This window comes from Oxyura jamaicensis, chromosome 3, assembly GCF_011077185.1.
Source record: "Oxyura jamaicensis isolate SHBP4307 breed ruddy duck chromosome 3, BPBGC_Ojam_1.0, whole genome shotgun sequence".
NCBI classification, from domain to species: domain Eukaryota; kingdom Metazoa; phylum Chordata; class Aves; order Anseriformes; family Anatidae; genus Oxyura; species Oxyura jamaicensis.
The window spans coordinates 31,391,291-31,418,465 of NC_048895.1; the positions used below are offsets into that span (position 1 = coordinate 31,391,291).

The 27,175-nt window shown below is 37.3% G+C and overlaps 1 protein-coding gene across 4 annotated transcripts in view; it reads left to right on the plus strand.

The window, feature by feature from the left end:
- Window positions 1-27,175, plus strand: part of THADA (THADA armadillo repeat containing) — a 161,167-nt gene that overhangs the window by 25,411 nt on the left and 108,581 nt on the right. For 3 of the 4 annotated variants that reach the window (XM_035321145.1, XM_035321144.1, XM_035321143.1), the window contains exons 23-26: window positions 7,245-7,377; window positions 10,036-10,149; window positions 11,281-11,403; window positions 12,093-12,184. In XM_035321145.1, the coding sequence (XP_035177036.1) occupies window positions 7,245-7,377; window positions 10,036-10,149; window positions 11,281-11,403; window positions 12,093-12,184 (462 nt within the window). Of the gene's footprint in view, window positions 1-7,244; window positions 7,378-10,035; window positions 10,150-11,280; window positions 11,404-12,092; window positions 12,185-21,445; window positions 21,758-27,175 lie in introns of those variants that run through there. The other variant, XM_035321146.1, reaches the window with a different exon arrangement.

The following is a 27,175-nucleotide window of genomic DNA, read 5'->3' on the forward strand; positions in this document are numbered from 1 at the left end:
TCTGGTGATGGAAACAGTTTTGCTGGTTTTAACACCAACAGAACAGCTGCCTGCCCAGCTTCACTGTGCTCCGGAGACAGTTCCCAAATGGAAATTAGGGTATGGGCTCTAGTAGGGGCATGCTGGTGGGGTAACAGCTTAGCTAGTAGCACTGCTACAGAAAGAAGTGTTTTACACGTTATGGCCTTCATTTTGTTACACCAATGAGATAACCCACAGTTCTGTCCGTGATGTATCTGTAGAAGGAAGGTATGTTACTTCCTTCTATGTGCCAGCGATCTCTGAGGAGCAATCTATCATTTTAAACTGGTCTGTGTAGTTGCTTTGTTGAGAGCCCACACAATCTTGGTTAACATTTGATTATTTATTTAAGAAGGAAAAATCAGTGATGTAATACTGTTTTTGCTTATCTTCTTGTATCAATATACGTTATGTTTGTGTAGATGTGTTTTTTTTCTATACTATGAAGACTTGTTTGAGGAAGCTTTAAGGTGATGCATTAGGTGATTGCCCAGTGGCACCCTTTGTGGCTGACTCCCAGTTAACGTTGCTGCTGGTCTAGATCTTTCTGGTGGTCAGTACTGTGAGTATTGAGAGAGCAGTTCCTGCAGGGAGAGAGGCAAAACGTGCTGAGGTAGTTACTGGAAACATGGACAACAGTTGAGGTATTTCCATTTATCTAGGCACCTTTCTAGAGAAATGGTTGTATTTTTACATCAATTAGTGAATCTAATTTGAATGAAATACAGAACAGACATTTTATACTTAAAATTTTCCAGGTTGATTACAAAGCATTGTTCTGCTGTCTGGTGTATATTTCTGACTGCTGTTTCTAGATAAAACAGTATGCTGCGCACTATTTCATTCAGTCTGAATATGTTGTTGATTCGGGAGAGGGGAAAACAAACAAACAAACAATGACACTCATCCCAGCAGCAGAAAACATTTCTTCTTTTCAGTGTTTCTCGTGCAGGCTTCTGACATAATTGAAGACTTTCTGTATTGTTAGCTAAACTTGGTTTCATGTATGAAACTTGCTCTTCTCCTGAGACAGAGATAAGTTCAGATAAGAAAACATTAACAAATTAAGCCACTGGTCTTCTGTGTACATACATAGTGACAAATTGAAATCTGTTGTGCCATAAGCTGGTATTTTCATGTCAGGTAGCATTTCCTTGAATGCTTATTAAATGAGTACAGCATTCCATATAAAGTAAGCTGTTAACAGTATGGAATGCATAGAAATAGTTGCTGAATATTGAAGGATGTTATCCCTAGGTATGTTGAATGTGAATATAAGCATGTATTGATGTAAAAATTAGATGATTAAATTTTGAAGTCTACTTTTGTTTCCTTCCATCAAATTGAAGAGAGGCTGGCCATTACAGTAATTCTGAAAACACAACAAACACCACCACCTCACCCCACCCCTTTACTACCACCAGCCCTTTTGAGGGGAAGAAGGCAGTGAGCCAAACAGGTACAATCCCACTAGTTTGATCACAGTCAATGTGCAGGATCTAAAACAGATTCTGTAGGAAAGGCAAACTAAAAAGAAAATGCTGGAAAACATTATGAAGTGTGCTCTGAGCTTATATTTTATTTTATTTTTTATTTTTGTAAAATCTGAGGCAACTAGACTTGAGTCAAGTGTCTGATATTTTCTCACTGATAAATGGTAAGTTTACAGCAACAAGCTAGAGATTATGTTAGCTCCCTCTCCCCTTTTGTGCTATTGTATTTAATGAAGCACAGTCCACTTAAGGGCAGCTTTATATAATGCTGTAAAATGAAGTGCCAGGCTCAAGATAACTGCTTATTTGTGAGTTACTAAAACATTAAGCAGTGTGCATGTATCATCAGTAAAAGCTTACGATTTAAGTAATTTTCCTCTTCTGAATTAACAGTTTTCCAAAACAGTCTTTTGATGATGTATACTGCTTAGTATTTTAAAAGTTATGATGTTTCAAGTGGAGCAAGTAAGTATTCCTTTGGAAAAATCAATTTTGTAAGAATGAGAGAGTAGCTCTGTGGAAATGTATTTGTTTTAATAAAATAAGGTATTTGCCAGGAAATAGTGGTCTTAAGTATTTGTGTTTTAAATAAAGAAGAAAAAGAGACTGATTTCAGAATAGCCAGTTATTCTTTGGTTTGGTACTCCTGGGACACAAGGGATTTGGTTCAAAGCCTCTTCTCTGAAGTGGGTGAGCTGAGTCGTGCAGGAAATGCAGTTGTGCTGTAGGTCTGTTGAGTGTCCTGGAGTCTTTCCATTTATCCTGTTGGAGCTGTGAGGCTCCATTCTGCAGATAAATAGGAGCTGGCCTACATCCCTACATAGCTGACAGTCTTGAAGCATAGGTACTGGAATCTCTACTGTTGCATCCACAAATACTGGAGGAGGAAACCTTTGCCTGGGGCAGCTGATAATCATACACAGCTTAAATACGATGCCCTACTGAACAGAGTTGAACTGAAGACCTACAGAAGCATCCTTGACACTTTGTAATTTTTCTTTCTTTAAGACCCACTGAAAGAATCTAGCATGAGGATTGGTAGATCCCTTTCCTATGCTTCTAGGAACAACTGGAGATAAACGTGGTGCTTCATTTCAATAGCCAAACATTTGCTTAAAACTATATTCTGGAATATTTGCCATTTTAACTCTATAGTCCCTAAATATCAGTTGTTTAAACAACCAAGAGTACAGTCTCTGGACAGAGCAATGGTATTCAGACTTGTCTGAGTTAGTGGTCAAAGAAAAATCACTCCTGCGCAGAGATTTCGTAGGAACCTGATGAAATCTAACCTCTGTGTTGACATTCATTTGGATATAAATTGCTGAGTCTGCTCAAAACATGTCAGTTCCCATTCTTCCTTTTCCCTGTTCCCATTCCTTCTATTGGTGTGATGCTCCCTCTGTTTTGCCTGCTTAATATTGTCCGTCTACCTTCAGAAGACTGTACAGTTACAAGATCAGCAACGTTCATATCAAGGAAATGGGCAATCTTCTTTCAGAGAGTATTTTCCTGTCATAGGCCCTGAGAAATTACAGGTGCTCATTTGGTCCAATAACCTGGTAGGTGGTCAAACTGCCCTGGAAGCCCCTTGACATCTGTTTTAAACTTATGTCTCTCAGAACCCACGTGAATATCCACAGCACTTCTTTGTTGTAAATGTTGTTTTTTTCTGTTTTGACTTCATTTTATTTGGTGAAGCTTTTCTGAGAGATCAAGTAGAACATAAAGATTTCATGGAAATCTCAAAACGATGGTGTTGCATAACTGTAACGCTTTGCTTCAATGAAGTTACCAGAGGAAGGTATGGGAAGAACTACATCATGCAGCACAACGTGGTTATTCAGGAATAATGTATTTTGATCATTTGTAAAGGAATGGAACTTAAATTGTTCTCAGTGAACGCAATTTTTTATGTCTTATGCAACAAGTACGGAGTGTGGCATATAGTTTTCTAGTAGACAATACAAAAGAAAAATCTTGCTTTGTTTTTACAAATGTTTAATCCAGCATCAGTGGAAATTTTTCATCTGAATCCAGTCGTTTGCTGTTCTTCTGTACTATTTGTATCATTGATCTAGGAGTAGACCCCCAATCCTCTACTGTAAACTTCGGTTCTGACTATTGTTGCTCTGAAGTGACTGTAATGCAACTCTTTGCCTTTGCTCAGGTCCCTGAGGCTGGTAGGAAGACTTCTCGGAAAATTTAAGTCTTTCATGGGCTTTAGTGAAATGAAGTAGAATTATTATGAATTTTTTAGCAAAAAAACATAATCAAAGATGTGAAAGAAATAGTCTAAAATGAAGAAGGGCAGCTGATCAAAAATCCAAGGAGTTTTGTCCACTGAGGGAAAAAAAAAGAAAAAAAAAAAAAAACTGTTCTTGTGTCTTGAGATGCCTGCAGGGCTGTGAAGTACAGTATATAATGAAATGCAATATATAATATTAAGGCACTGCTCAGTTTGAAGGCACGTTAATTTTAAACTCTCTGTTGATATTTTTCACCATTTCTTTTCCTCTGTGCTTGATGAAAGTGCACACTTGGGGTAACGATACTGTCTTCCTGAGATTTTTGAGGTTACCCAAGGTTCTCTCTGCCCAGCATTAGTGCTAGAGAAACCTTGAAACAGCAGCTTTGTCAGTGCAGCTGTATCACTTGGAAAATTTAGCTTCCTTTAGAGCAGGTGCTATGAAAAGGAGGATGCAAATGGAAGGACTTCATCGTTTGAGAGGAGCTGTTCTTAAAAGCAGACTTTCTCTAGGCTGGCTTATACCTTGAACACTCCTGTTCCTGACACGTTCTTGTCTCCTTGTTTGTCTGAGAAGGGCAGTATGGAGACTAAGTTTATGAGGAACAGAAATCACCTTACATACGTGGAAAAAGAATAATACTACAGCTCTACTAAGAGAGAAAAATGGTAAAAGAAAGACCCCTTTCCCCAGAGGGGCATAGATTACAGTGATTGGAAACACTGAATTCTGGATGTACCCATGTAGAAAATGCTTCTGCTTATGTGAAGTTTATGCCACAAACCACCAACATCCAGGAAAGCCAGATCCAAGCTTGACCCTTTGTTCTTAACACACCATTAATTTTGGATAAGAGAAAATACAGCCATAGGAGTTGGGGAGAGGGGTTTAGCTGTAACTTTGAATTGCCAGGCTTTTTGGAGTCGTTGAAACAGACCACAGAAACTTTGGGCATGTATGAAATTTTTATAACCGGAAGACAGACAGAAATCTGTGGAAAAACACTTAACCGTGTTGCATCTTCAGTAACTTACATATCAAGTTACTGTGTAATATTTTAATTAACAACATCACTTGCTTGATCCAGAAATAAAAAGTTACTATTTTGTTCTGGAAAGTGACATTTGAGCTTTTGATCACGATTTTTACATTGTAAAGCTTCATTATTCTTAAAATGTAGGGCCACCTGCTTCTTGAGACGATATTCTTTTTGCCAGACCATAAGGAGATGGAGCTGCCAAATTGAAGGGAGTAGTCTCCTCCATTGCAAAGTCAATAGTCTCCAATTTTTATTTTTTATTTTTAACTTTAAAGTAATAATACATTAAACATTAAAATAATAAAAAAAATATTTGACAAAATTGGGCTTTGGTGGGTTACTGAACAAGGTAGAATTACTTGTGGCAAGATCAAAGCAATACGGATCTAAGGAAGTCTGAAGTTCAGTGGATTTCAGTATATTTTTCTTTATACTACTACTGGAAGGGGGAAAAACCCCTCAGTTTACTCAAGTATAAAATATTCAGTATGCTGCGTAGCAACTTTAAAACATTTCCTTTGTGCTTTATTTTGTGCTCGTCTGCACCACAGCAGATGTGAACACGCATCCCGGAATGTTTGTTTTAGTGCTGCGATAACATGCTGCAGAGATTAGCGCTGATCTTTGCATGACTAAACAAAGACATTCAACTTCTGCCCAGCTCGGGAGGCAGGACCAGCTGCAGGCATAAGCAGAATTAGCAGGTTTTGCGGGGTGTCTTGGCTTGGATGAAGAGCTGTAAAGCACAGCCTAGCTGGAGAGACCCATGGAGAAGCTCCCTAGAAGTTTTGTTTGTTCTCAGCTGTAGAATTGCATCCAGCTTCTGCATCCAAAGCTAGCAAAGGGACACGAGGTTAAAGTAACCAGGGGAAGTTAATTGTCAGCAACAGAGGAAAAGGTAAAGAAATGAAAAATGACCCTTAGTTTCCAGAGGAAGGTGTTAATTTGATTGCTTCTGTCACAGGCCTGGGGACAGAAGTGGCCTTTGTATGCTCTTGTACTTGGTGACATACGTGTTGTGAAGCTATGTTTCTCTTGGTTTCTTTACTAAGGGTTCACATCCTGGCAGCTGTTTATTATTAGAGAGATGCTGCCCCTCGAAAATGGGCAGAAGGCCTGTCAGCTGGGTGAGAAACCTGTGATGGAAATCCTAAGGAAATTACTGGAGAGCAAAAAAAACTGCTGTGGCTTCTGCTAACCTATCTGGCGCTTCCTGTGACCTCTGTTTTGAGCATTATTAATTTTTTGTTTATTTTGTAGGGGAAGAAAAGAAGGGTCACACTAGAGATGAAAGCCTCATTTACGGTCCCGTATCAGGTTTTTAGTTTTCCGAAGTTCTTGCTTTGTGGGAAGCAAGCGTAATAAGAGGAGGGTAAGGAAGGAGGTAGAAGATCTAGACCTCGTTTTCGGTTTTGGTTTTCACATCATTACCTGCTGCATTTTAGTTTTTTTTAATTCTGTATTACCGTCACCTAGGCAGAAGATTTGATTGTGGCCATACTGTGAGGTCTCACTGCTTGATCATGAATTTAATTACAGCATATGTTTTTAGGCAAGCCCTATGTAGTTAATTGCAGTTGTATTGCCCACAGTGATTAATTTTTTTTAGCTGTTCTGAGTGATGTGTTCTGTTAATAGATTTTTTTTTTTTTTTTTTTAACTATGAGTGATCCTTTTGGAACATTGATGGAAGATAAATGAGCTGCTGTTTCCCACTGAATGTGCTGCATTTCATTGAACAGGGCAGAACAAGGAATTGAAGTCGGCTTGATTTTTCCTTGTCTTTGAAAGTCCTTTGTTTTCAGGCAGTGTCCAGTTTTGTAACTGCAGAGAAGTATTTCATGACAGGAGAGCAATTTAGGTGCTTTAAGATAAGTTTGACTGACTTAATATTTTAAATAAAGCGTTATCCCTTGTTTTTTATTCCTTTCACTGCGCTGAGGTTTGCAGGGGTATTTCCATAATCCATACTTCCTGTGAGAGGCTTCGGTTTTGTTGTGTGTGGTTATTAATACAGTTGTGTGTACTGGTTACTGTAAGGGTCATACATCAGCTACCATATGACAAAAAGGACAGGAATTTTTGAAGTGTCTTTTCGTACAGAGTAACTGATGTGTACGTGTCTTTTGTTTTCTTCTTCAGAGTAGGATAATAGGTCTTGGTTGAAGAGAAGAGTTGCACTCCTGAATGGCAAAGTCCTGCTTTTTGTCCAGTGAAATACCTTTTCCCAGTGTCACTTAACAAGAAGGGTTAAAATAATTTGTATTAACATTGGAAGAATGTAAAATTCCTTTTAAAGTTTATCATATTGCTTTAAAATTCTGTGTATTTGCTTGGAGATGTTTACATATAGAGGGAACTGTTTCTTAAGGTCACTAATTGCGTTGACTCTGTCCTAGTTTCTTATTTATTTTTTTCATGTTTCTTGTTTGTTTCATGTAGATGCAACAGCAGGAGTCTGCGCGAGATGCCAGAGCAGTGGCTAAGCTGTGTGTTAGAAGAAATCAAATCCTGTGATCCTTCATCGACATTATGCGCAACCAGACGTAGTGCAGGAATTCCATTCTACATTCAGGTACCAAATAATAATATTATTATGCCTGATTTGATACATTTATTTAATTTTAATGACACACATAATGACCTTTCTGGTCATGATGTATGTATTTTCTACTTCACCTCCCTTTGGGGCAATTATTTTTTTTTTATCTGCAGATTTTGGTAGTCCTTGTGCAACCAGGAAGCCAAATGTAATTAAGCCGTGTTTGATGCTGTTTAACAATCCTATGGACTGTTAAGACTGCACGGATTTTTGGCCTGTTGTTGATTAAGGAGCATTTCTAATGGCAGAGCTGCAGGCTCAATGTGGCTACTGTAATAATCCCTGCAGATTAATAAATTAATTAAAAGATTAAGTAAAGCTTTGTTACCATGTAGCTCTGTGCTTCTTGTGTGAAGTGGAAGGGTGCTAAAACAGGAAGAGAAAATTAGTGAGTTGTAAAATGCTGGCCTAGAAAATACTACAAAAAACTAGGGAGGCCCTCTCAACTGTAGTGAAGCAGGATCAAGTGATGTCAGTCACTACTGGTTGGTGTGACATTGAAGTCTCAACACTTAGCTCTTTCCATTCCTTTGTTTTGTTAAAGTGGACACGATTGCTTTCCTCTAAATTAACCTTCACAATTCTAGTTTTCAGACAGTTTTCTAAGACAGAAGTCCAAGATAACTACGTGATTTGTAACTTTCTCCACTTGCTAAAGCATATTCTCAGGCATGTTCCAAGAATGTGAGGGACTGCTGGGAGCAAGCTGTCACTGCCAGAGTAATCCGTCTTGCTTGTTTTCCACTCCGAGTTTGCCCTGAGAAAGTTGAGGCAGCCTGCTTCTGTCTGACCTCTCTTCTGTCACTCACAGCCTACCCCTGGCTTTGCTAGATGTGTGCGCACTACATAGCAGAGATCAGAAGCAGAGCATTGGTTTTAGGGATGTTTTTCCTTTTAAACTTCAGCAGTTAAAGATTTTCCCTTTTATATCTGTAAAGTGTCTGCAAAATAGATTTGGTGACTTCATGTCTGCTGGTTTCCCCATTCACACCACAGAGTTTGAATCCAGTGGGCAGTAGCCAGCTTTAATGCTTAGAATGTACAAGAACAAACATCTTTGAATCAGTTTTTCATGTAAAACCTAACACTGTTCAATGTAAGAACTAGGTGGACCCAAAAGTATCCCACTGCAGAAAGCATTTGTGTAGTCTGCAGTTAGCCTGTGTTGCTGAGTCCATGTGGCAAAGCTTCCACTGTGCCATAGTTGTTAGGATAAATAGGTCACATGCCTCAGTTTTGAGAGCTCTGGAAGAGTATGAAGTTGATCTAGGCAATTAATGAAAAGGTTTGAAATGAACATCGGGGTTAATCTGAAGTCATTTATTTCTGAACTATGATTTTATTGTAAAGAAAGTTGGTGGTGTTCTTTGCTGGTAGTTCTGAATGTGTCTGTAGTACTCAGTAAAACAAAGTAAGCCTTAAATAGCATGTTGCATTTAGATAATAAAAATATAAATTGCAATGCATATGCTAACAGTACTGTAATAAGGTTATTTTATTAATGCATAAAATCAAGACTCATTGTGGTCTATTTGCCATCTGCTTCCTGTGACATTTATTCTTGTTTTAGAAGAACACATCTGTTTTAATGGTAATATGTAATTTTTAAGGTTATGAACGTACTAAATGACCTATTTAAAACAGAAATATGACGACCTAATAGCACAAAGGTACAGCTCCAATCAAGGGGTGAGGAAATGGTGAGAAAATGTAACTTACAGCTTGGTGTCCTTAGGTTATGGAATCTTTGTCTGCTTTATACTTCATAAATACTATTTTTTTCTTCCCTCTCTGTTTCTCTCATTCTTAAAGACGCTGGTAACATGACATTGACTACATCTGGGTATCTGCCTAACCTCTATACTTCATTTGGCTTGAAGTTTTTCCGTTTGGTTGTTTTTAAGCAATGTGATGTACTATTAAATAACTTGTTTGAACTGATGCTGAACAGATTCTGGGCCCCAAAACACAAATGGATAATCATTTTTATTAGAAATAAGTGATTTATGATTATCCATTTGTGCTAAGTCAGGCAAATTCAACAGGAGCTGCTAGGACAGAGTGAGAGACTGTTTTAACTCCAGTCCTGAACTGAAGGATTAGAGTATTTTCATCTCAGCTGGATATGTTGGCAGCCATTAAACTGTTGCTATTTGGAGATGGATGCATCTCTTCTCTCCTTTTAAAAATGTGCTGCTTATTTTAAACTGGTTTGAAAAACAGATTTTATTTTTTGGCCAGGCCGTGTCATCTTAAATATGTATGTTATTAGGCTAAAAAATTGTCCATAGTAGGAAATGTAAGCATATATAATATGGCAGATAATTTTGCTGTAATAAATACTTACGTGTGTGATAACTTAGATTATTTTCTGTTACGTACAAAGAAATTTTTGTAGGCAGAGGTATAGTGTGGAAGCAGTTTTCTTACTTAAACATTGAATGCTAAGAAGGCCTTGAACAAAATAAGAGTTAAAACTGAAACTTGCTTTTGCAATTTTTTTTCAGTCGTGCATGGTCGGAATGGTCGGAAGCTAGGCTACACTATAGTGAATATAGAAACCTGGAGCAGAACTAGCAGTAAACAAAACAGGCTAGAAATAACAGGATTTTTCTATTAACTTTTCTGTAGGCTTTGTTAGCTTCAGAACCAAAGAAGGGCAAAACAGATTTGCTGAAAATGGCCATGAAAAAATTGCTGTCTTTGGCTGCACCTTTGAATGAGTCATCAAGTGTTATTCCACAGGTAAAATACAGCATCTCATCAGAAGGCAAATGTCAAAAAAGTGTTTGTGTTACTTCAAACAATTAAGGAAATTATGAGGGCTTTTACTAATAATTTGTTTTTATTGTCTATGGCTGGATTTTAAAACCTTTTGACAAGCAGAGGTTACAGAATTGCTGGAATTTGCAAATGCATAAAATATTAAAGGGGGTGGATGTAACTTCATGGTTTTTTTTCTAGTATAACAGATACAGTCATATTCATTTCAAATTTATGTGATCAGTTTACTGCTTGTTGCCTATTGCTAAACAAGCAGATGAGTAAACTTTTACAAGGAAATTAACAAGCAAGCTTTTTTTTTTTTTAACTTTTAGAGTAAACAAATGAGTTGCATACACCATATTTTATGCAGTTAAAATACTGTATGAAAAGTAATTTTTAAGCACAGTTAATAACTTCTGTAACTTAAATCTATGTTTTTGCAATGCATAATAATTGTAAATTTAAGATCTTTATTTTCAAATGCAGTTATCAAATATTTAAATGCATGGTCAACAAAGCATGGCTTGGACTTCCAAATACCAAGATTAACAGTGTTCTAATGACTTTGCCAGATCTTCTGCTGGTAGAAATTTATGTGGCCTTGTCAAAGTCTGTGAAGCTACACAGATTACCACCTTCCCCTGCAGAGAGTAGAGAAATATCAGAAAATTCTCCATATGGTAAAGCAACCCTGGCTGTCAGTTTTAGCTTAATACTGTCCTCCTGTGAGCTGTAGTTTATTTTTTCTCACAGTATCTATTGCATGTCAAGAATGTTGGAAAAGATGATTCTAAACTTTGAAAGTTATTTTTACGGCCATGATAAGCTAAGGAAAAAAGAATGCTGGCCTTCTTTTGTAATGCCTAGACTGTATTTATTAGAAAAATATATTTTTAAACCATAATTGTTTTTTAACAGTGTTTCCTGCTGTAGCATTTTAATCTGTTAAACAATATTCTGTATTTAGTATTCTTGTGTTTATTATGGAAAGGTGTAAATGTGCACACAGATTATTTTTGTTTTACATGTTGTTACGGTAATTAACATGCATTAGGTTTAAGATTTTTCATTGAATTTATAGTTTTTCCTGTATTTCTCTTACCTCCACAGGTTCATGCTTTAAATATCCTGCGGGCACTGTATAGGGATACACGTTTAGGTGAAAACATCATGCCTTACGTTGCAGATGGAATACAAGCAGCAATTCTAGGGTTTATGTCACCTGTTTGGGCAGTAAGTTAATTCTTAATTTTGCTTCTCTAATGTAACAAGATTTATAGCAGTGCTTTTCCGTGAAGGTATGGTTAAGTTTGTAAATGATGGTTTACATCTGCAATTGCTGGAATGTCACATGATGCAGTATTTTAAGATACAATAAAGAATTACTCTAGACTTGCAAAAAAAAAAAAGTAATGGTTTTGTTCACGGTTTTTGGTTTTGTTTGAATTTTTCTCTGTAATGTGAAGTGCTGATACTGACAAAAAGTAGAGACAAAGATTGTCTTCTAGGTAAGAACACATCTGGCTATTACATTTTGGGTCAGTATTCCTAACTTGTAACTACATTTTCATTCATTCTCACTGTTACTTTCCTTTTTAATAAGAGAGTATTCCATATGGAATGTGAAGGTAGAACATTTTTATGATCTGCCATGGATGAGGTGGTGGAATCCTTTTAACCAGTAGAATCTGGATACATCCCCTATGTTAAAGATAGACATCTCCAAAATCTGACTTTGTTAGTGCCATCTTGATTAAGAGGAAAGATGTTATGAAATACTTCTTTTTTTAATTCCTGAACAGTAGGCATGCACTGTCCTTCACTCAGCTGTTTTTCTTTTCAACTCTACAGTAATGGCTGTATTAAAAAAAATACAATTCAAAGGAATTTTTAAAACCACATTCTTTCCTTTTTTCCTTTAGGTACGAAATTCATCTACACTTCTCTTTAGTGCTCTAATTACAAGAATTTTTGGGGTTAAAAGAGAAAAAGATGAAAATTCCAAAAAAAACAGGTAAGCTTCACTTGGTACCAATTTTAAATTTGCAAAACATGACCTTAGCCAAAAACAATTTGAAAATGTTGCTTTCTTTATGGATATATTTGAATCATGATGTTATGAAAACATCTAGGTTTGCTTAAAGTGTACTGCCAAGAAATAAGCTCTAGGGCTAAAAATATGTGCTGTTAAACACCAAGAGTGAGTTTGTACTCACGTGTGATTTCACAAAAAGGAAATGTTGCTCAGAGGGGTGGGTATTTGTGTCTCTTCCAGATGTCCTATGTCCTTTCTGGTCATAGACTAGGCCTATGGCCCTTCTGAGAGAGAGAGAGAGGGCTGAAGGAGAGCAGAGGCAGTGGTCACTCGTGTGCTCCCTTATCTTTAGAGCAGGCCTGGAGGTAATCTTACCCATACTAATTAGAGATTTTTACCTTCAGTTACTTTACTCTAGAACATCCTATCCCTCTTTCACATCTCTTTCCTTTAAGCTCCAAACACACCAGCTTAAAAAGCTGCCTCTTTTCAAGGTATTCTACACTTGACCTCTGTAATTGTGCTCCAGGTCTTCTACAGTTTCCCTTTCTTAACATAAGACAATTCTTCTCTAAAGCCCTTCCCAGTCATGTGCATTTCCATTTCTCTTAGCTCTCCTGTTAGTGCACGACCAGAAAAGCAGAAGCTGGCTGTTGCAAGTAGGCATTCTCCTACCCTCATGTTTTCTTTGGCCTTTAGGCCCTTCCTTCAGCTTCTGCGGCAAATGAAGCATGTCCGTGCCCTGTGCTCTGTAGCTGCGGCTCCTGCACTGGGAGGGATGCAAAAATAACCCCAGACACAGAATAAACTTATTATTAAAAATACTCCTTGATGAGTCTGCGGGGCCACAGAGAGGTCACACAATGGATGTTATGGTAACCATTTCAGAAATTCCTGGTGAATTTTCAAATAATGGGCAAGGTGTGAGACTTCTGAGAGAACGCAAATGTTATGATTTACCTTTGAAAATTTCCGCTTGTTTCTATTCATCATACGGTGATTCCTTTTCTGTGTAGCTAATGTAATTCTCATGCCCATGATAAGAAACAAAACGTCCTGGGATGATAGTAGTCTTTGTGGTGGCACTGTTTTAGCTCTTTGAAATACTTAATTAATTTCAGGTGTAATTAAAAAAAAATAGTTACTATGCATATGAGAGTGTGAAGAAGAAATATAGGTGGAACATTAGAGGGAGATTTCCCTTAGAAGATAACTTTGCCCCAAAAGTGATTTGAAATGTCATCTCTCATACTGCCTGAAATAAACTCTGCTTTGTGTTACGCCTAAATCTCTTTTCACCTAAACCTGGATTTAGTTCCACAACCCCTGAGAGCCAAGTAGAGCAATAACAAATGTTTCTAATTTCTTGCCTTTTTGCTTTGTTTTTGTAACAAAATTTTATTTTCAAATTTCTCTGTTGAGCCTTTATTAGAAGTGATGTGAACCTCAACTTCTCTAAACTTGTATCCCGGTGAAAAACTCACCACTAACCTCTTGCAGTGTGAGGGTAGACTGACTTCTCAAATACAAGCACTGTGGTGAGATGTTTAATCTGAGATTGCTATTGTGAAGTTGCAGAATGTAATGCATCAGTTGGGGAAACAGCAGAATGAAGGAAAACTAACTGCTATATATTTGAACTCCTTAAAAATAATGTTAATTTTTTTATATAAGTGGCTCTGTCAAGTTGCTTCTCTGAAGCATTTTGCTTATGGTAGTTTGTTCTTATGGTAATTTTTTTGTAGTCAGTTTGACCAAAAGATGTTAAAGCTGGGTTGGCTTCTTTCTCTTTTTTCACTTTGCACTTTTTCATTAAACATTGTATGTTGTCAGTTCTGCTGTTTCACTTGTGTAGTGGTCAATGCCACAAAACAGGGAATGCAAAAGCACTTCTAAAAATAGGTCAATGAGAGGCAGGGGGTATGAAAACGGAGGCAATCTCAGGTCATAGAACATAGTTTAGGTGATTTCATTTCAAGCTTGACTCCTATCTTTACTGGAAGTATTAGTTTAGAAGGAGAATGATGCAGAGGTGGTTTGGCTATTCTGCTTGTAATACTTCTCCCTCTTACACCAGCAGCCATGGATCGAAGCTAGCCTGAGGCGTGCAGGTAGGGAGGGAGGTCTGTCCGTGTGTCTGTCTGCAGGTCTGTCGGTGGTGCGGTACCGGTAGGTGTCACCGTTGCTGCACGGATGTCTGCAGCCACATCCCTGGGGTGCAACTGCACTTGGGTACTTCTCTTGGGGAGCTCTAATCTTGTTTTTAGTGTTTTGCCAGAACAGAATTCATATATTAAACCGAAGTGATTTTTTTTTCTGCTTTGAAATCTGGCAGTTTAACTTCAAAAGAACTAGCATTTCGGCAACTCGCATCTACAGGAGCTTGTGTGAAAGTCATCCGGTTTTGAGATGCTTTTTCTGTTGCCTGCAGGATATTCTGTTTGCATTAAGGGGAAGTCCGTCTGTAGACACGGAGACTAAAATGCTGAGGCAGCCATCAGGACCATACATAGGTTTCCAGTTTGACCCTCTGGGTTTAGGGGTTTAAATCTGTCTTTCCTGTGTCAGTATGGAGCTACCTAATTGCTGGGCTTCTCTGTCAGAAAAAGGATTGACTTTCTGGTCATTTTCTCAAGAAGAGTTCTTATGAAATTGATACAGCTGGGGGGAAGGGGATGGCATTTGTGTAGAATTCCAGCAAGAAAGCTTTTTTGGAAAAGTATTGGCAACTTAACTCTAATTCTGTGTTACTTTACTATTTTTTTGTGTTATGCTTCCTTTTTTATTTTTAACTCCACTAAAGTTTCACACATAGCATCCTTTATACAAAACTCTCAGGCCTATCAAGTCTTTTACTGCTTTTTGTTTGCTGATGCCTTTTGTTCCCCTTTCCCAATTCTGATGTCATTTTGTCCATTTGCAATAGAAAAAACTGTGTGAAGAGGTCTCCCATCTCAGTGAGAGATCTAGAGGGGATTCCTGTCTGTTGGCACAAGTTTTAAGTTGCATCTGCGGTGGCTCTTGGCACTATTGAGCAGAGGCAAAAGAGGTACATTGAGTAGGCTTTCTGGTCTTTGAGCAGGTACGAGGAAGGTCAGCCAGAACTGTCTTTCTGGGGACAAGGAAATAGTAAACTATACTAAAGAAGGTCCCTTCTCTGGAAGCTTGGTATGCGCTTTGAGGAGACTCCGGTTGAAGAAATGATTACCTACACATCATGGCTCCTGCTTCTTCCTGTGCTGAGGGTCCCCTGCACGTTTGCCTCAGCAGCTGTGTTGGCACTGCTGGGGAGTGGAGAATTGGGGCAGTGAGGGAGGGAGATTTCTTGAGCAGAATTCTGTGCTGATGCCAAACGTCACTCTTAATGGTTCACTGGAAATTTGAAGGGACTATTCTACATCACGCAGTATAGGCGATGCACTCATATCCTGTTCTCATTAAATATTGTCTTTTTAATTTTAGCATGAGTAAAGAAATAATGAGTTGGAAAACTAATACTTGAAAAATAACAACTGCATGCAGCTTTTGCAAGTAAAAGAGAAAGTGTGTGAAGACTCTTTACAGTGTTCTGTGCAGCTATACAGGTCGAGCTTTTTTTCCTACTGAAAAGAAAGTTAGAACAAAGAAATTTTTTAGTTCTGTTTCTTTCTGAGAAAGACTATATCAGAAATTTTAACACTGCTTTGTGTGTGTATGCATACATACATATTTGTCTAAATGATGCTTTGAATTCCAAATAATTTGCATTTTATAAATGGTTCTGTTAACACCTGTAGGGTGGTTTAGTTTAGTTTCTCTTTACTTGATTTGAAAGTATAATTTTCTTAAACATTATGATCATTTCAAATCTGCAAGACCTTAAGTGAATTTTCAGCCACATGAATGCAAATTATTGAAGTAGTTACCAAACGATCAACTTTTACTTGTTCTCCAGCCCCACTGCCATTCAGCTTGTAGTACTGTTCTCCAGCTGCTGTGGCCCCAGTGCTCCAAGTCATCCTCCCACTGGCTGCTCTGGCCTTGCTGGTCCTCTGGAAGCACCATTCTGAGGAACATGTCAAAAAAACAAGTACTGCACATGGCTTACTACAAATTTGTTGAAGCAGGACTTTGAACAGCACTGAGTGTGGTAGGCTGGAGCTTTACTTCTCATATTTTGATTAAATAGCTGTCTCCAGTCTTATTGTATAGTCAGTTCAAAATGTAGATTTGCTGATCCCATTCACTTCTCAAGAAGCTGGGTTATAGTCTGTGCTTTCTGTTCTCTTTTTTTTTTTTTTTTTTTTCCCCATGGGTATTATTTAGCATTGGTACAGATCACAATTCATCTAAAGTAAATGTTTGCTCTAGTTGGTGTAGGCTCGTTTTCGTCATACGAAGAGATGAAGAGATTCTAAAAATAAAAAGGAATATATATTGTGATAGTTAATGCACATCTGTACATGAAAGTCAAAATAATTTACATATAAAGGTAACTGAAATTAATTCTGAAATGTAATTAAATTTCTCATCATAGAGGAATTCTTTTCTAGCCAAGTACATTACAGTAGTAGTAGTGATACTTTCACCTACATTGTTACATGCTTACACGTGGGCTGTATGTATTTATACATACATACTTTTATACAAACACACACACCTATCTGTGTGTATATTTATTTGTATATCAGAGGCCTTTTTGGTCTGTACTCCAGTGCTAATTAAATGCACTATTGTCTGGTGCTAGACAAGACTCTTCTTAGCAAATATCTACTATTTCTGGCTTTTATCTTTTTTCAAGGATGGGTATAATCAGGAATCGTCTTGGAGGCAGTTTGCCATTTGAACTAAGGCATGCTTCAGTCTTTGGAGCAATAAAAAGGGATTGTCCTGGCTTATCTGAAAACTGAAGTTTTTTGGGGTTGGCATATAAATGTTGCAAAATTCTTAGGAAAATAACCAATAGCTTCAGAGGTTGGGGTTAAAAGAAAGAGCAGGGGGAGGATTTCACTTGGCTTCTGACGCTGCTGTAGGAGGTTTGAGTAAGGAAAAGCTTTAACTCTTTTGATAAAAAAGCTGTGTTGTAAGCAAGGCTGAAATGGTACAGTGCAACCTCATGATTTTTACCTGAAGTAACTGGTGCATATATACAGTTTGCATTTTTGAAGGGAAAAAAGGTCTTAACGTATTTTGATTTTAGTGCAGGGAAAATGCATATGCAGAAAAACACTTAGTTGTCAACACACACTTTATGTTGAGTAAATATTCATGCTTTTAGGAAAATGAGTAAGAATGCAGCCATGTTCTCAGTATTGGTTTAAATATGTTTGAAAAGAAATGAGCATTTATTGCCATCTACATAGTACTTCTTTAAGTCTTTATTTTCACTGATAGCAATCAGTAAACGTTGATGACTATCAATAACTTTAAGCACTTGAAAAGGAGAAACTTATGTAATTATAACAAGGTAGATGAAAATTATGTAGATATGAACAGGTTTTGAAGATGCACTATGGGCTGTGAGGGAGCCAACATGCATGACTGCCCTCTACTTTCTCTGTTTTTATTGCAAGTGGAGTGTTCAGCACTTCTCAGTAAGTGGTTGCTTGCACGCTTGAAGGTCACTAAATAGGACTAAATTAGCTTTTAAAAGAACTGATTTTGTTTCTTGCATATTGACATGTGCTTGTTTGTTAACATTAAGGCTTTGTGTGAACACTAAGGTTTTAAGATACTGTAGTTTACACTGTGAAGGTTTAGAGGAAAAGACTGCAAATGGAACACTCCAGTGCAAACCTTTCGTTTCCTAATATTATCCCTAAGTTAAATTAATCTGGTATTATTTTCCTTTTCACTAAGCCACTTTAGAATTGTAGCTTCAAGTATGTAAAATACATCCAAAGTATGTGATTCCTGTTGAATGTTCCGCATCTTCTAACTTCACAGCTGAAAAGTCTGTTTTAGGCAATGGAGCATTGTCAGTCTCGGTGGTGGCCTTGTTAAAACATGTGCAGTGAGTGCAGCATACCCAGCTCTGACAGGATTTCTCAGGTGGGCCTGTGCGTGCCTACAGCAGAGTGTCCTGTAGTTCTTTGGTTTGAGCTGAAACAAATTTTGGCGTCACTAAACTGGTCAAGCTGTGATGGTACATAGGTGTTGAAAAATGGGGTAGCCCTTAGGAGAGTTTCAGTTAGGGTGAAAGTACGGTTTGACTCAAAACACTTCCCTCTGAGCTCTGTGTCTCTTGGACTGCGTGCTGCAGAGGGAAGGGTTGGGATTGCTTTATCTTGGATCTCCTTAGTGCTGCTTCCACAGCAGCTAAAATGTTGGGCCCGTGACTGGGAATTTTCAGGAGCTGACTGAGCCAATTAAATGCCCCTGGTCTGTACTCTGCTTCTAGCTTCCTTCTGCACCACACTTTGCAGCCTGTCCCCTCCTTGCCACCTTGGCTGTTCCAGTGAATAGTGACTGCTTGCAAAGTAGTCATTCGGGATTTGGGACATGAAATTGTCTTTTGAGGGGGTTGTTTTGTTTGTTTTGTTTTTGTTTTAAAAAAGAAAACCTTCCCTTTTCTGTCTGCCAAAAATAGGCTACATATATTTTTGCTCAGCTTTTTTGTTTTTAATGCTCAGGCTCTTTTTTATTGACTTTGACAGATTTAGAAGACTTAATCTCAGAGCTGTCTCAAGAAAACATGCAAAAGTTCAGGCTGAATCAGATAACCATTTTAGCTTTCACTGATTAACAGTTCAGTAACAACATGCTTGTTTAAACACAATTTTGAACAAGCTTCGTATTCCAAAGTGCCTTTGTAATAGGAATAATGATGATATGGTGCTATTAACTTGTACATTTAAGATAAAATTAGTGGAAGTTTTGTGTAGAAACAGATGCAAATTGAGAACAAGCTCCTGAAGAAATTTGTCCTCCTCTCTGCCCCCCTCCCTCCCCCCTTGTTACTACTTCAGATATCCTATTTGTTTCACTACTCTAAAATCCCCTGCAGCAGGAAAAAAAAAAAAGACTCTTATTGAGGTTGAGGATGTGCCTGTAGGATTTCTGCGTATTTTAGGAGTGCAAGGCATGTATTTGTCTGAAATACGGAAAATCTGCAGAACTATTTTTACTTCAAGGTACTGTTTTGTATGCCCAGAGTCAGTAAAACAACCAAATCTTCATGACCTAAACACGCATGTAAAGTATTGTGCATGTGCAACTGTGTGTCCATGTTCTCCTCAGCAGGGAGGAACTTCATAATGTGCTCTCTTAAGTTAGAGCCAGAGAAAATGAATATGGTAAAGCAACCTTAACGAAAGTTTGTCCAAAGTTAATGCTGGCCTGAAGTAACCTAATCCGTTCGTTTTAAATAAATGAATTAGGGGCACAGTGCTTGCTTCTACCAAGTGAGTAAAATGTTTTCAGTGGAACAAAAATTACTGTAAGCCTAACCGCATGAGTAGATCATGTAGTTTCTGTTGTAGTGATAAAAATTTCATTAATATGAATTGATACAATTACTCTGTTTTGTTCCTTGCATAACATATGCATCACTTATTCATGAACTTCACCATACTAAGTGATAAGCAGCTCTTCTTCGCAGCATATTCCCATATAGAGATGAATAGTGTGGGTTGTTTGGAGGTAAAATTTACAATGCTAAATTTGTGGCAGGAGATTAAAGATAATAGCTACATAGGCAGTGATTGTACAGAACTATTAGAGGCTTTCTAGAGATACATAGATAACACTTACGTGTGTGTGTGTATACACACACATACACCTGTACACACTCATGTACACATTCATAATTCTCAAATTATTTATTATAGATTTTTTTAACTGTTTATATGGTTTTACATATATTTATACATACACATATATATCAGAATTTGGTGTTGATTAATATCCTGATACAGGTACCAGGTTGTATATGTGATGTGGGATTTAGTTGATGTTGCCTATTTTTATTGTGAGCCCATTGCACATTTATTTCTCTTGCTGGTACAACGACAGTAGTGCTTTTGGAAAAAGACTTTGCTAGTTATTTTAGTAAGCTGTGTGTTGCATAATTACTCCTCTCAGTCACACTTTTCCTGAAGTATTTGTTCTACACAGGTGCTCCTTCCGTACCTGATTACACAAAGGGTATAATAAATAGCAAAACAAGAGGTATAAAGAAACTTGTACTTAAGAGATCAAAGCAAACCAGGCCATGCAGTCCTTTGGAAATCTTGGCTAGCTCTCTTGTAAATAAAAGTGCTTCTAAAGCAGAAGGTATTTAACTACTGTATTTATATAGGCTTTGATTGACAGTTCAGTTATTAACCTCATAAAAACACAGCAACGTAAACTAGTAAGAATGTTTATTCTAGCACTTCTATCTGAAGGAAAATGAAAACCAAGATATAGTGGCATATTCTTAGTTCCTTTAAAGTATTTATTTTAGGGCTGTGCAGCATAAAAGAATGTTTTTTCAAGTCAGTGAACTTAAGCTATTTTGCTCACTGTTCTGGGATTTAGGTATTTTTAATTCTTTGTAAAACAAATGTTAAATTTATTGTAGTTAGAGTCACTGCATCTTCATTGAAGGTGCAAAACCAAAAACTTTATGATGATTCTTCTATCTTCTTCATAGTATTTTTCATTTCACGTGGGGTAAAAAACCTGAATTGTTTTTTGTAACTAATTTGGTAAGGTTACAGAATTGTTGGCACTTAGTGTCACTGAAGAGGCATCCTGTATCATGTTAGGTCTAGAAAAACAAGTATGCAATAATATTTTATATCCTTGTTCTTGGGTTTATTAGCTGATATATTGCACTGTTTTTTTAGAATTATTTTTTTTCCAGCTTCATTGTGTCTCTCTGGACCTCTGTGCAAAACTACATGGCTATTTTTTCTTCTATGGAAGCCTTAAAATTCTCTTATGCATGTGAAAAGTTTGTTTGAAAGTACATTCTCCTGAGAAAAGATGTAATTTCAGAAATGTAAGTCTTAGATAAGTTCCTTTAAAAAAAAAAACTATTCCAAATGCAACTCTGGTCATCTATATAAGATCTTTATTTCTAAAGGATCTTTCCTGTGGCTGTTGTATTTCTCTCTTAGTAGCAGTGGTGATGAGTCTCTGGATGTCATTCAGAGGAACTGCTAATCAAGGGCTTTTATAAGTATATACTCTTTTTGAACTGAACATTTTTAAATGGACCAAATTTCTAGCACTTTTTGAAAAATGGGTAATTCTCAAGCATGTTTTTATTAGCAGGAGCTAATGTTTGCTGAAATTGCAGTAGCTAGTGATGGGCTATAAGTACAGGAAGATGAGAAGACTGATATGATAGAAGACATGCTTAAAGCCATGGTGCTGGAGTGGAATGTATTTGGTGGAATCATGGAAACATTGACTGGAAAGGGTCCACTTGATTCCCATTCAGAGTATGATTCTAAGCAACAGCAGATCAGGTCAGCAGTGGCTTTGGATCAGTTGAAGACCTCCAGTGTGGAAATTTCACAGCCATTCTGTGTGATATGCTGCAGCTCTGCTTTACCTGTTGAAGTGCAGAATTTTTTCTTGTTGCCCAATTTAAAACTCCCAAGCTGTGATTTGTGACCACGAGTCCTTTCTGTACTATCTGCAACTACCCCCTCTCTGTGAGATGGAGCAAACCTGGTTCCTTCAGCTTCTCACAGGGCACGTACTCTAGACCCTGTTCATCAGAACAGCTGTTTGCTGGACCCCCTCCTGTTTTTTCTAATCTCTTCTGATCGTGGCAACCCAAAATTGGATGGAGGATTCCATGTGCAGCCTCAGCGTGCCAAGTAGAGGAGGATACTAACTTCCCTTCATCTGCTGCCACATTCATCCTAATGAACACAGGCCAGTATGTGGTTTCCCTGTTTGCCATGAGAACATGCCATTGGCTCACACTGAGCTTGGCATTCGCTGTAACCCCCGGGTTCTTTGCTGCAGGGCTGTTACTGTGCCAGCTGGTTTTCAGCCTGTGCTCATGCTCGGGGTTATTCAGCCCAGGTGCAAAACTTTGTCTTTCTCCTTGTTGAACTGCATGAGGTTTCTGTTGGCCCAAACCTCAAGTTTTCTCAAGGTCTGTCTAGACGGAACTTCTGCTGTTTGGTGTTTGATCCATTCCCCCTGATTCAGTGTTGTCCACAGATTTGCAGAGGGTGTTTTCTATGTCATTAACCAAGTTGTTGATAAAAATGTTGAAGCATGTAGAGGCCCCATGGAGTATTTTACTGGTTACCAACCAACAAGAAAGCAGTAAGCCACTGATAACTGCCTGTTGTATTCCATGTATGTACTTCCCCAGCTTCCAAATGAGAAAGCTGGGAGAAAATGAACCTGGTTTAGTGTTTTCCAGTCCATTTTAAAATTTGCTGCCATAATAAATATGAAATTTAACTGCTTTCCTGTGAAATACAAAGGAACAGATTCCAAAAGAGGTTTTAAAAATAAAAGAATTGTTTTATCAATTGTCACAAATCTGCTTGAGTTTCATCTACTTGAGAGCTCATCAGACTCTTGGATGCTCTCTGCATTTACAGATGAGTTTCTTCAGGTGGGTTTCTCTTGACAGTTTTTTTTTTTTTTTTTTTTTTTTTTTTTTTAATGGATGTGAGACTCTGAAACCTGGCAAGTTTGGATTCTTTTATTCTTTTCAATGGCACGTACGCTCCCTTCCCAAACTCAATTTATAGTGCTTGGCCTGGAAGTTGCGGACTACCTCCTTGGCTGACCATAATGCAGTCATCTTCGGATAAATTTAAGATTCTGCTCCCTCTTTCCTCAAGTGAAACATGATAGTGCAATTCTTTTGGAGGCTTTTTTGGTTTTGGTGTTTTAAGGAGTTGTGAGCCACCTGTTTGTTGAGGAAAAACACTGTAGGCTTCAGTTTTCTTTAAAAAGGAGTAAAATACAAGCAAGTTTCTAAGGGTATTTACTGTGTGCCTGAAACTTCTGTAAAGAAGTTTGAGATTTTTTTCCGTACTCTTCCAGTGTGCGTGTGTGCATTTTGGAATCTGCTTGCATATAGTCTTAGTCTGACTGATGACAGGAAGGGTAGGATTTGAGAAAACAACTCGGCATCGGTTGAACTGCATGTTTAAGGAAGGATTGGAATTTCCATCTGGATCAGCATGGCACAAAATCATAGGAACACATGACAGTAAGGGTCCTCCGGGAGCATTGACTGAGTTCTTCTAATAAACAGGCTTGCTATACTGTTTCTTTCATGAACTGATCAGGTCTCATCTGAGAAACAATTTGCTTTTTCCCACTATTCCTGCGGGAAGACTCTAGGAATGCCCTCTTCCCAAGCAAGACTTCTCAAGAATCTTGCTGCTTTGATCATTAGAAATTTAACTTGCAGCCTATATTTATTCATGGCCATTTAATACTCATTTGTTCTTATGCCAGCATTGTCCTTTATTTTAAATAATTATTTTCTCTCCTGATGCTTCCCTTGAGGTATTTGTGGATGTCAGTCATATATTCCTTCTGTGTTAATTTTGCCAGACAAAACAAGCTGAGGTCTTTAAATCTCTTCTCAAAAATTTGTTTTCTATTCCCTTGGTCATGCGAGCAGCTTTTTTAAGCATCTCGCCTAGCTGGAAATTAGTTGTGATGTATTCAGGTACATCCTACGTGATTGTTGCAGAGTGGCATTAATATATCCATGTCCATGCTGACTGGATCAGAACTGATGTGTTACAGAATCGCTCTTTCCCTTTTCCTTCCTCTTATTGATGAGGGATCTGAGATAGCAGGTGATACAAGCTTGGATCCTTTTGCTGTTTCCAGCTGATGAGGTCCAAGTTGTAACACATTTTAATGAGTCCTCATACATGCAATCTTTCTGTCTTCCATTAATGTCATGTCTTTTCATTGTTCCAGTCCTCAAAGATATCTAAGCTTTTTGTTTCGTAGTGTTTTAACCTTCCCTCTCTACAGACAATCCTGAGTTTTGTTTCATCAGTGGATTTTCATTGGCATTGTCTTACTTCTTTTATCTGTTTTATCAGATAGCTTACCCTAGTTGCAGTGTGTCATATATTTTACTGTCACTTGTATAGATTACACTTAAAGTTTAATCTGTAAAGCCAAATGTAAATGTTATGTAAATTTTTCCTCAGGCTACTTCTTGCTGTTCCCTGCCTCCTTTTTTTTTTTTTTTTTTTTTTTTTTTTTTTTTTTTCCCTCCATTTATGTGTTTTTTGTTTTTAACTGTGAAGGAAGGATATGAGAACTGAATCTCTGCTCAGAGCTGCTGGAGCTTCCACACTTTTTCCTTTTGAGCAAATTTTGAATAACATGTTTGCAGATTTCAAACATTTCATTTGTTGATGTAACATTCAGGAGGTTTGTATTACAGAACTTCTTCATTTTCTTTGTCTAGAAAAATGATTATCTGTCTTGGGTAAGGTATGGGTTAAGTTGGCACAATTTAGTTACAAATAATTCTGCATGTTGCACTGCATTCCCCTTTATCTTATTTCCTTATCTCTTCTTTTTCAAGTTCGTTTTTTTCCCTAAATTTCTGTATATTCTTGAGGCCAGAATAAAGGTCTATAGTTTCCTGAATCATTCTTCCCAGCAGCACTTGGAAATAACTTAAAATGTTACATATTTGCTTTCCCTGTTGTATAATACCGTTCTGTCTTGATGTGTTTTAAAATCCACGATAGAGGTTATCCTTTGAGTTGAGTGTAGTAAGTTCTTGATTTTTGCTTCCCCTTCAGTTAGGATAACTTTTGTTTTGTGTGTCCTATAACCTTCAGTTGTCCTGCCATAAAATGAAGCTGTCAGGTTCTTCAGTGATACTTAAGGAGCAAACAATTCATTTAACTCTTAGAACATGTATAGCTGAACTGGCTTTGGTCTTAACCCCATTATAAAATCACGTCATCCATTCGTATTTGGTATTCTTATATAGATGAAGAAGACGCTTTCTATTCATTTTTTATTTTATTCTGAAGTATATCTTTTCTAATAGGAAGTAAATTTTTCTATATTCTGAGACAGGAGATCTACTTTCTTAATAAATGATAACGAACAAGACCTTAGCAACGTTTTTATTCAAAATGAACACCAAAGACCCTTGCTGCCCTAAGAAGATTTGTAGTCTCTAAATCTCAGCAGTGCTAAAATGAAATACGAACAGATTTACTGTAAATGTTCTTTAACATGTCAGTTACTAAAAGCAGGATACAAGGTTACAGAGCTTTTAGTTCTTCAGAAAAATAAATGAAAGAACAGAAGCAGGTAATCTCTGACACATGTCACAGTAAAATGATATGTATGCCCCAGTGTCACAGCAGAATTTTAATCTAGAGTATTCCCTTAAGTGTACAGCACAGCTTAGAAAAGAACATTGCAACATCCACATTTTTTTTTTCTCCAATGGTTTTTGAAATGCAGTTAAATAATTCACACGCTTATTGTGGATAAAGGTGGAATACTTAATTAGAAAAACACTACGTATATAAATGCAGAGCCTTCTCATTATACAGTGTTAAGTTACTATTCAGACAAATGCTGTGACATCTCTGGTCATGATACAGCTTTTCATAGAGTTTATGAATTTGGTTCTGGAAGTCTGATGATATGCGTATGAATGTCTGCATAAGCAAAGCAGATAAAACGGAAACTTGCACATACATGATTTTTATCTTACTGTAAGCCACCTAAGATTCTACTCTGAAAAGTAATAAAAGATTTTAAAAAAAGGTAAAAACAAACAACAAAAAAGCATATATAAAAGTCCAGGGGTGATTGAATAGAAGAGCTAATGACAATCAAGAATATAATAAAGGCTTCTATTCTAGAAAAAAGAAAAGGCATTTTTTTTTCATTTTTCCTATGAAACAGTAGCAAAACTGTAAATTTTATAATTTTTTGTTAGTTTAGCTGTGATTCACTGTTATCTTCCAAATGCTTCTGCTAGGAATCAGATTCTGTCCTTCGTTGCATCCTGTGCCTTCAGAGTAACATTTGGCCAATTTATATGAATGCTCTATGTACTCTGAAACTCCTTTTTTGCTGTCATCCTCATCTTCTTTCCTTCCTGAATAGGCTCTGGAGCAGACAAAGGTTCTCACTCTGTCAAGAGTTAGTTTGGCTCAATAACTCATAGCATAGTTAGGTATGGTCAGTGCAACTTGATTCTTTGTGGTGTGATAGAGAAGGTGCCTCTGTAGGACTGTATTGCATATTCCTTCCTACTTATATACAAAAGTATTTTGTATTTACATGGTTTTAAAAAATATCTTTTTACAAGTTATTTTAGGAAGATAAGTGTCCTTTCATTATTTCTATCTGAACATTTTGATTTTAACCACTGTTTTAACTGTATACTTGGATGACATTTTACACTGGGGAGTGGGGATTTATTGTAAGCATCGTCAGCCCACTGATAATCTTTCTGTTTCATTACACTGCTTCCTATTTCAGTAAGTAACCTTCCACCAATCCATTGTTTAGATCTCACTAATCCCATCTGAAATGGTGAAATTGTGCTGCTCTTGGTTTACTAGCAGGAAAAAAGAAACTACTATTGGAGAGCCTATGATACTGTCAAAGATGAGCTCTGATGCAATATCAAATGATTTCAGCTGGACATGAGAGACATGTTAGTGTCTTAAGGCTCTTCATAATTCTCTTATAAACATGTTTTAGGGTGGGTAGCTTTAAAATCTTGTAATCTGCAAACTATTGATTTTAAGGATTTAACTGTGGGTGGTTATAACATCAGAAATATTTTGACCTGTGTTTGTGCCTAACAGGAAGAATGAATAGTTTTCTGTACTTACAACGTAAATCTGTCATTCTTTGTCAGATAGAATTTAGAAAAGGAGGACAAAGTTTGTTCCATGAGAACCGCTAACTGATTTTGTGAGTTGTTTCAGTCAAGATTTGATTGGTGTACCCCTTTATAAATGGGTGTATCAAGTACTTATCTCCTTTTAAAGATACGGATAA